This window comes from Megachile rotundata, chromosome 8 (genome assembly GCF_050947335.1).
Source record: "Megachile rotundata isolate GNS110a chromosome 8, iyMegRotu1, whole genome shotgun sequence".
In the NCBI taxonomy this organism is placed as follows: domain Eukaryota; kingdom Metazoa; phylum Arthropoda; class Insecta; order Hymenoptera; family Megachilidae; genus Megachile; species Megachile rotundata.
The window spans coordinates 6,144,117-6,155,595 of record NC_134990.1 but is presented as its reverse complement, the minus strand read 5'-3'; the positions used below and the strand labels follow the sequence as shown (position 1 = coordinate 6,155,595).

The 11,479-nt window shown below is 28.3% G+C and overlaps 1 protein-coding gene across 19 annotated transcripts in view; it reads right to left on the bottom strand.

The window, feature by feature from the left end:
* The window catches only part of Tlk (Tousled-like kinase), a 59,539-nt gene that overhangs the window by 41,011 nt on the left and 7,049 nt on the right, over positions 1–11,479 (bottom strand). For 13 of the 19 annotated variants that reach the window (XM_076534607.1, XM_012288026.2, XM_076534599.1 and 10 more), the window contains one exon: positions 83–168. The exons of 5 other annotated variants lie outside the window; for them this stretch is intronic. In XM_076534607.1, the coding sequence (XP_076390722.1) occupies positions 83–168 (86 nt within the window). Of the gene's footprint in view, positions 1–82; positions 169–11,479 lie in introns of those variants that run through there. One more of the 19 variants, XM_076534604.1, reaches the window with a different exon arrangement.

Sequence of the window (11,479 nt, the reverse complement as noted above, 5' to 3'; positions counted from 1 at the left end):
TGAGAACCGAGAGAAACGGAACGAAATAAAATAGAAGAAAGAAAGAAAGGAAAACTACACATGTGAAGATGTGCTAGCTCACCCTTGCTCCGAAAAAGCGAGCCTCCAATAACTCCTGCTTCCTTGGGTCCAGGGCGGCCTGAAAGTGCTCCATCTTGACGCCAGCGCCTAGAACAGCACGCCATCACGAGTTACTCCAACGGGCAGAAGAGTTTTTCAAATTACGAATCATAATTACGACACTCTAACAATATCTCTCTAACATATCTCTCTATTTTCTATGTCTCTAACAATATAGTTTGTCCCAGAATTTTACCACCAAACTTAATCAACATATTCTATTCGTAAAAATAAAAAACATTATTATATCGACATAGGGTTGCACGCGTTGTATTAAAAGTTCTAACAAAAATACGAAATGGATTGTTTTAATCGATGTCGCGTATAAGGTGTTTTGTTCCTATAACTTTACTTGCAGATTTTATAAATAAAAATAAGAAAAAATGTTTATACGAACATAGCCCTTTCAATGCATTATTAAATGTCATTAACAAAAATGAAATTCAAGAAACATTTGACAGCCAATACTTATATAACATTTTTTATCAATTTTATTCATAGAATATGCTGGTAAAATTTTATAACTTTTGTTACAACTTTTTAATAACCTGCTAATATAAATATATAATGTTTACATTGTATGTAAATTTACAATGTTTATATTATATATAAATATTATGTATAAATAACATTATATAAATATAATTTATATTATATATATTATATTATAATATAGTATAATTTATATAAATATAATGTTATACATTATATATAAACATTAACAATCTAATATGTTAGTATAACATCTTTTTCTTATTTTTATGTATGGAAGATTTTAGAAAACTTTGGTGGTAAATAAACGGGACATTTTGCAAATCTATATTCTATTTCGCTATATTTATTTAGTCTATTTTCCTAGTAATGTTGCTCTGTCAATAAGTATCGTGTATTTGGCGAAGATGTCTAACATGCAAAAGCTAAATATCATTAGGGTTGATAGAGCATACTTTTTTCGAGTGCGGAATTCAGGAATTTTCAAATTTGGGTTTTTACGAATTTTGCGATTTTGATTTTTGGAAAAGTGAAAATTTTGAATTTGAGAATTTAAAAATTTAGAGATTTTGAGATTTGGTATTCCCGAAAAGTGAATTTGAGAATTTGAGAATTTAAAAATTTTGGGATTCTAACATTTGACGATTCCTTGAAACTGGGGATTAGAACTTTCAGAATGTAGAAATGTGAAATTTTGGAAATTAAGGAACTTTAGTACTTGAAAATTAATGGGTTTCTTAAATTGGTAATTTGTAAACTTCAAAATCTTGGTATTTGGAATATTAAATATTTGGAAATTTGTATGAAAATTTGGACCTTCGGAAACGTGGAAATTTAAAAATTTGAAAATGTGAGATTTTCAGAATTTTGTAATTTGGAAGTTTAAAAATTTCGAAATTTTTCGATCTAAAAATTTGAAAATATAGAAATATGAGAATTTAAAAATTACAGGCTTTTGGAATTTAAAAATTTGTAAATATGATTTACAAACTTTGAATCTTGAAATTTAGTTTTTAGAAAATTGAAAAATTAAAAATTTGTAAATATGAAAATTTAGGGATTTAAAAACTTTCAAATTTAAAATTTCAGTATATAACAATTTTTAAATTCTGCAATTATCGAACGACAAATTTTTCAGATTAATTCGTACCAATCTGATTACTATTATTCATACTAACATTAATTTCTTAATAATTGCGATAATTAATAAATGCAGGCTCAACAACATCAGCAATAAATGAAGGCTTGACAATATCAAACTATTTAACCCTTAATTATACTGGCTTTAAAATGCAACATACAACATATATTTTTAATATATACAATATATACATATCTTATTTTATACTTTACTTTGCAACATTATTATAATAGTCTTTCTTACATTACAAATTAATAAATAATTGTCTGAGTAATATACATTTCTTTGTATACAGTTACATAATTTTAAATAAAGAAATATTGAAATCAACTCTGGCGAGATATTCCTAAATTTTATATCTCGATAATCCCTATACTCCCAGATCCCTATATCCCTAAATCACTATACTTCTAGAATCTCGCCCTGAAAGATCCCCCTCTCGTATTTCTCCATACTTTTCTAGAATGCACTCACAATACTATTACATTATCTTCGTTAAAATTATGTATCCCAAAAAATATAATCTCAATTTGAATTAACAATTTTTCAGATTACTTGCTACAAGAAACAATTCAATTTAGAGAGAACCTACCATTTTAATACCTGCCGATATTCAAGAAAGAGAAACACGTATTCAATGCATAATTTTGCCATAGATAATATAATACTATGAAGAGGTTTTCACTGTAGCTTAGAAACTTCCAAATGGAAGACAAAATAGTAAAAAACGTCAGGGAATTTTGTAATTACATTTGCTACCGTATCTTCAAGAAAACGATGAAATTAACATTGCAACAAGATAATACTTCCATTCGCAACAATGCAAATACACAACACGGTTTAAGAATCTCTATATTTAAATGTAATTGCCGATATTTTGAACGTAAATATTATTGAAAATGTATAGGGAATACTAGTGAACCGCATTCAGACAGGAAATAAAAGTATGCCACAATTTAAGAATTAAAAGCTGAATTAAAAATTATTATTAACAAAAATTTCATTGAAACCTTGTTAGCAACATGAAAACCAAAATTTTTGAATTAATTAGTCATAATGCAATAGCAAGTGATTATTAACAATATTTTCTATAATTAGTTAATAAATGATATTTTGGTATGTTACGCTATCACAGTGTTTATGTCACTTTTGTATCTGTCAGATTTAATCATTCATCTGCGCAGACGTAGTTTCCGTACGACCTGCGCATGCGCTTTACGATCTGCGCAGATCCAGCCTCAATATGATTTACAAGTGCGCATACCCATCGTGAGTAGGCCCAGTATCGACTCCTTTAACCCTTAAATGCATGAGTGGAGTCCGCGAAGGACCCCAGTGTTGCATTTTTTGTGTAAACATTTTTAGCCGCGCCATTTGTGAATTGAAAGTTCAGCTATTTGCTTCTGTCTATATTTATGTTATGTTCAATGTGTTTACAGATATAAATTGTTGCTTTAATCAAAGTTAGCACGGAATTAAGTAAGTGGGTCCTCAATGGACCTCATGTATGCATTCATGTTTCTAATATTTAGTATCTTATTGTACGCATATGTTAGCGTCAACGTATTTTAGAGGGTCGTCGGGGGTAATTAGCCTGTGCTATTTTGCCTTTGAACGATTTATGACAGAGATAGACTGCGTGAGGTCTAAGCGAAAGGTTGGAAATTTTGCTTTCTGTTATGACTTTCCGATTATATGTTTGGATTAAAATACTTGTTTTTACTTCTACAATAAAGATCCTTAGATGTCATTCCTCTATTTTCTCAATTAAGTAAATTATGCACTTAAGGGTTAATTCTAAATCCCACTAAATTGTGCACATAATCATATTTTTTTCTTAAACAAAATGTTATTTAATGAAATTTTAAAATAATAAATCATCGGATATAAAATAATAAAAATGTGTGAGTGATACTAATGTACAGAATTTGTACAGTAAAAAATGTTCGATATTTGCAAAATTAAAGGCCATCATTGTTAGACTATAATAAAGCTGATACAAATTTAATTGGAAACCTTGCTGGAAATATAAAAACCTCTTAATTAATTATTAAGAGTAATTCCTGCTGTAATCAATTACTAAATGAATCTTTTAAAAGAAAATTTATATTTTTGTGCAACCTACAAATTATAAATAAGAATAATAATTCATTGTATCTAAAAATTACGAATGTCCTTACATTGCTTCCCTTGTGCTATTACGAGGTACTAAAAACGGAAACGATGTTATCCGCAACAGTAAGATAGGTAAAAGTGAAGTGCATTCGTTGCAGCTAATATAGCGAAGTCAATTTTAATTGTGCAATGTAGTGTATATATATGAAGTGAATTTTAACCAGCAATACATTATGCCGTTTTCTTGTGTGAAATAAAATTAAATAGTTGCAAATACAGTAGCAGTAGAGGGATCCGTTAGAATGCGGTTGCGATGGTGGTAGCGTCGATCACAACGATCCAGGGAGTGGCCATAGTTGCGGCGGTAGCTGCGGCAATATTGGTGGTGGCCAATTAAATTTCCACGTCCTCTGACTATATTAAAGATAATTTTCGAATACCACACCGACGAACTTTGTACGCTTCGATAGTCTGATAATACAAGCTGCTACTGTAATTAAGCGATTTGGATAAACCTCCAAATTCGATCAAATTTAGATATTGGAAAATTGTTAAAAATACAAATTTCAAGTTATGATTTTACGAAAATTAAAATATCCCTAGGTATATCCTCCACTACTTAATTTGTATCAAGATTTATAAATACGAATGTAGATACGTTTCGTAATAGGGGTACAGCAGATTCTTGATATAAGCAATAATGATCTACACGATATAAGACGCCTTTGTTTGCCGCGAAATGTAACGTGATCTGGTTTTAGTTATATACATGAGACAATACCAATGCAAATATACAACTTTGCTACGTTTCATTTTTCCGCTGCCAAACATTTACCAATAAATTTTTCAAACTTTTCTGAGAAAATGAGACCAAGAGATATATTTTAGACAATATTTACTGATTAATTAACGATAAATTTCAATCGTAAAGGAGGATAACGAGTGAAAAAGGAATAAACGCCCACTAGTCCATAAAGGTTAAAAGCCTGTTGTATTGTTTGCAATGCCAGTGCGTTGCTAACTTGTTTATTTTCAGACCCTTTTTTATACAATCATTCCCAACATATTCGTGACATTTTCCTAATTAAAATAAGATCAAACACAACGTAATTTGAAACATATTTACTTATAACAACTTGCAGAAATCTACAGTCATAAAGTCTACGATTTCAACTGTCAGGCGTATCACGTGATTACCCGAGTGGCACCGAAGACAAACGAAATTATTCGATGTGTCAGTACACTTCCGTTTACCGCGAATGGTTCTGCAGTAGAACCTCAACGTAAACAAAACGCTCGAAATTACAAATAAGTATGTTTTGAATTCTATCGTGTTTGGTCTCATTTCAATTAGGAAAAAGTCACAAATATGTTAGTAAAAGTTTCATAAAAAAACAATCGAAGATAAAAAGTTTTATTCTTGCAATAGGATTGTTCCATCGATATGTACTGTTTATTTACGTTCGATCGTTGGGAGGTTTCCGTCACTTGCTACTTTTCTACGTTCTGCAAGTTTCGGTCAATGTCGGAACAACACGATATAAGCGAAAATTTAGACTGTATAGATTCGCTAATATGAAGCTACAAATATACCAAATTTTTGCTATATAAATATAAATAAAATATCTTTAAATCACTACAAATTATAATATATTTATAAATAATTCTAAATATAAGAGGGACATTATATTGTTTCATATTAGCTACTGTTCCAAATCAGGTATAATTATTTCTAATCTTCCAAGAACACAGTAACACAATTAATTACGAATTTAATTTAAATAATTAATTCAAATAAAATTCTTCATACTAGTCTAATTAAATTAGCAATTCGAATGAACAAAACAATGCAGTAAATAGAATAATTAATCATTTGTATAATAACTAAAGAGCAAGTTGTAGGCGTTTGCATCAATGAATATTTTTTATCAAATATTTTCTCTTTCTAGATCATTGAAAATATTATTTTAATTCACAGATTTTGCATATGTTACGAACTATAAAATATTTATCTAGTTTTCTTATATGTGCAATAACATGTAAACATTTGTTTATATAAACTTTCATAATTTCATTAATTAATATCATTAATTATTATTTCAAATTACGTACATAGAACAGTTTTTCGAAATTTTATTAGACTTATAAGAATGAAATTAAAACATTTTGTTTCTTACAATTTTTTTTATTTTTCATTCATATAACTATTTTATTACTTTTGAATAAATATGACAATACAAATTCGAATGTTTTGAATAATAGAAGTGAAACAAATATTTTGAATAACAGAAATGAAATAAATAATACAAGTGATATTTTAATTATTCTAATTAGTAAAATTTTTAATTTTAACCTATTATAATTAAATCCTTTTTTATTTTAATATATTATAATGAATAATATAAGTAAAAAATGTTTAAAAATGTAATGATTTACAGTGAAAATTATTAAAATTTTCAAAATTGCAATAAATTATAACTGAAATTATTATAATTAAAACATGGTTTACCTTGACAAAATAGTTCGCGTAAATCAAAGTTGCAATATTTGGCACAATGTAGCATACGGTATGAAACAATATTACCGCGAATAACAACGCACTTTCTATTCAGAGATATGAATTGAAGTTATAATATTTTCACACACTCGTGAACTTCAGAGTACCAAGTAAATTACTTGAAAGCAATAAAAATATCCCAAATAATGAAATACAGTGACTCACATATTTGTCCACGTACTTTTCTAAGAAAGATGATGATATCATTTTTAACCTTGGTAGTATATTTCAATTTTATTAAGCAAATATATGTAACATTATATTATATAGTAATACAAGCTAGAGATAACTGATTTACTTCACAAAATTTTCCACAAAATTTATCTTCATTGAAAGAGTATTCTCTGTTGAATGAATAAAAATAAATATCTTTTTTTTTATCACGTTTTCTTCACCTTTCCATGTCTCAATTCCGAAGAAAAATATGTTTCTAAATAGTCAAAAGAATACTGATATAAAAGTATTTTTATAAACGGCAATTTGTTCAAAGTGACATTACGTAAATGTGCGACATTCGATGCAGGCACGATAAAAATTTGTTACTACCAGAGATAAGAAATATTGTTTACAATTTCCTTAGTCATGAAATTTTATTCTTTCGAAATACTAAAATTTCGCAATATTTAATGTAAAATATTCGCAACATTTAAAACTTGAATTTTTGACATAAGGACTTTCTAAATAGCTAAAAACGGAAATGCCAAATAGACGACTTAGAAATTTCATGCAACGAGCACTACATACACGCAAGTATAAATCTACGAAAAATCAGTATAATTATTTAAATTAGGGGTAATTATTTAAATTCTGTACCGACTTTAATTATCTTAAAATAAGTTGTCAAGGTAATTCTGACTAACTTTCCACTATGACAATTATTTACAAAAAGTCACACAGCGAGAATTTCATGACCTTGAACTACGCTGTGAACATCAAAATGCTGAGTAACTTCGTTCACGTAATTTGTATTGTAATCTAACCTAATCTTAGTGCTGCTGAAATATACAGATGCGTAACCTAACCAAAAAAATAGACTTGTTCACTCTAATACAACTTTGACCTAACCCTACATTAAGATAATATAATCTAACTTAACTTAATCTACTCTTTACCTGATTATAATTAACTTACACACAAACCTGTCTAACCTAACCTAATCTTAGTGTAACTGAACCACACACATGCGCAACCTAACCAAAAATGTAGACTTGTTCAATCTAATACAACTTTGACCTAACCCTACATTAAGATAATATAATCTAACATAACCTAATCTGCTCTTTACCTGATTATAATCAACGTATACACAAACCTGTTTAACCCAACCTAACCTTGACCTAAACTAATCAAACACTACACTAGGGTAATCTGATCTTAATGTAACCATGAACGGTTCTAACCTGTTCTAACTTTAAATTGATTATAACTCAACAAAACTTGTCTATAAGCCTAACCCAATCTTAGCTTAACCTAACTTTACTGTTTATGTTGACTTAACTAAAGTCAATAACTAAACATGTACGTACAAATTACTAGTTCTAGTTAATAGTAAATACGGTATTGCAAATATGATTAATATAATAATAATATATTAATATGTCAAATATATGTCAATATATTAATATGTCAATACTCAATTATTATTATTAAATATTGATTATACATATTGATATAATGTCGTTATTACATTATTACTAATACAATTCATAAATACTGGTTCACATTAATAATTATCTAAAACAAATAACTTAAAGTACAGTAATAAAGGAATTCTAACAAAATATATATTAAATCATTTCATACGCTTCTTCCTACAATTGATAACACGTTTTAAAGTATACCTAATTTCATACCGTCAACAGAATCAAAAGAACATGCTATTTCAACCACAAAACAAATACAAGTAACTGTAGTCTAACAAGACAAGCAATTCTACTTTGACGTTTTCTTATGCAGAAGCTATAATTACCAAGCAGAAATATTTGCAGTTCAAAGTACGAATTTAAAAATGCTCAACTATATAAACTGACAACAGAGATATTAACAGTTATGCGAATGTACGATAAAATTCCAATGCATATGTAACTGCAAAAATATATATGTTATACACATTATACGTTTACTAAAATCAAGGCAAAAATGGTTCCCCTACACCCTTACCTAAAGAAAGCCTATACGTTGTACCCGAATTTCACATTCACCTACATTTGTCTTTTTTCACTTGTATCAATAATTGTGAAGTAATTAGTGCATATATACGAGGTAGAAGCGTACTTTGTACTCGCATATGCGTTATGCCTGAGTACATTTCACATTCACCGAAATTTATATCTTTCTCCACTTGTAGCAATTATAGGAGTTGCATATGTATGGGGTACTTTGATTTTCGAAGAGTTTAACGACGTAGCTTTATTGGGACGAAGATTATAGCTAAAGAAAACAAGGTCCTATTTGCGAGCCATTCGGCACGTCCCCACTACGCGCGTCAACACGGTTTCTCGTTGAAGGAGACAGTTACGATTCAGTTTGGAATCGGCATGCTGCGCGGCCTGTTGGTACTGGCCGGCGACATGTCAACGTTCTTTCAACTCAGCGAACGGCCTTGCCGATCGGCATAGTGGAAACGCGCCTTTACGATACACCTTCATGGAATTATCTTGCTTAGTTCCTTGCAGTATAAATATGGAAGTAACTGACAGTCCCTATATTCTTGGAAGTTGACACACGGAGAAAAGACGCGATCACTTTAATTCGTTACATTGAAAGAAACGTAAAATCTACAAGATTGGCGTGAATCAGTTCTGCAAATTTTGTAAAAAACGTTAGGTTGCTTGAAGAAATCATATTTGTATGCAATTATTAACGTTGGTACAGATTGGAAGACTGTTTAATTCGGATCCTGATTTAAGCTAGATTAATTTAAAAATATTAATAAAAGTATTATTTTTGGGTAGAGTACATCAACGACTTGCGCATGCGCACATCGTGTTCTGCGCATAACAATTATATACAATAACAATGCTACAGTTCAAAAACTTCTGTGAATACCCCAAAATCAAGTATATGTATCGTGGATGGAAAAAAATGAAATAAACATCAATAAATATTATTAATTATTTATCTATTAGTTTTACGTGGGTATTTAATGTCATTTAAAAAATATAACAACCGGTTAGTATAATATATGTAATAATGTAATGTTATAATATTACATTTTGTAACAGAAATTAATATTATACTGATCAGTTATTACATGTTATTATAGCAGTTATCGTTTATTTTCTCACTATTTAATATTAATAAAATAAATATTTATTGCTATTGCAGCAAAAATAATCGTACAATCGGCACAGTGCGCGAAATACGATGTGCGCATGTGCAGCTTGAAAATGAAGGACCATTTACTAAAAAATATCTTTATCAATATTTTAAAGATAATTTAACGTAAATCTAATTTCGTGTACCGTTTGCGTATTAAAAAATGTTCTGATGTATTCCAAAACTAATAATTAATTATCTATTATTTTTCTATTATTTTTTTATATTTACAAAATATATATCGTTATGGAAATGTATTTCGACTCTATTCGTGAAGAAATTTAGTTATTTACATCCGATATTCATTTACGTGATTAAAATTTAACCACCATAGTATGCAACACAACTTAAAAAAGGAAACGTTTAGTAAACATGACTGAAAGATAAGGCGACAAGTTATCTTTCGTTATTATGACTTATCTATCGTTAACGAAAACACGAAAATCCGTACAGAGAAATACGGCTCTTCCCAGTTCAAAAGCCGCGTTATACAATATTCTTAACGACGGGTGGACCAACATTTCTAATCTTCGATTTTGATAAAACTTTTACAAAATCTGGCCACCTTTACGAATCGTAATCTGTAGAGGTTATTAGAGACGTCGCTAGAGTTTACAGGCCCCAGTGCAAACTTGATACATACTTGATGTTATCTTCGATACTAAACGCTGTCTTATATCAGTGGCAAATTAAATAAATTTTAATAATTCTAAAATTTCTAAATTTAAAAACTTCTATGTTCATAAATTTGAACATTTCTAAATTTGGAAACTCGAAAAATTCTAAATTTGTAAAATTAAGGATTTTTAAGTATGTAAATTTAAAAACTTTAATAAGTTAAATAATCATAATGAATTTATTAGATATTAATCCACAATTAATACTTTTTTCATAAAATTTAGATGTTTTCAATAAAACCGTTTATAAAATTTTTATCCAATCTTTAATAGAATTGTTATCATTCAGTAATACTTGACATAATTTTTTTATAACATTTATCATAAAAATTGCAGTATATTTTCAGTTTGAACTACATTGTTAAAGTATTTGAAAAAATAGTGAATTATTGATTGATACATCTATGAATAATTTAATACTTCTGAAAGTCTTGTGATGCTAGTATGTTGAGTAAAGTAATATTAGTAATGATAAGAGTTCAACACATTATTGCTGAACTTTGAATCACTTCGATGCTCGTTTAAAATCAATAACAATTGTTGGTTGTTAAGAAGTCAGAGATTAAATTATCTCAATATGTACTTGTAATGATACAATATCTTGGAAATTTTGGGCGGTTGTAGTACAAACATTACTAAGATATTTCTTTAAAATTTAGTTACTTGTAAATAATAATATCTAAACACTAATGAAATTAAAAACAAATAATTATAGTACAATGAAAACAATTACATTAAAAATCATTATCTGTTATTGTAATTAAATAAAAAAGTTACCTATACATAGACGTTAAATAAATAGATAAATAACATTTGACATGTATAATAACTGAAAACATCTGTTGGTACAGTATATACATTTTTAATTAACACAAGATTATTATTATAAACTTTTTTTAAAAAACCGAAGGATAAATATTTCTATTAAATTTAATAATATAAATATGAAAATTTAGAATAAAATTTCAGAAATGAAGAAAAATATACATTTTTTTCAGTAGTTTATATTCAACGATTAAATGTAAAAAAAAAAACATATTTTATTTACTTGTTTTGCAT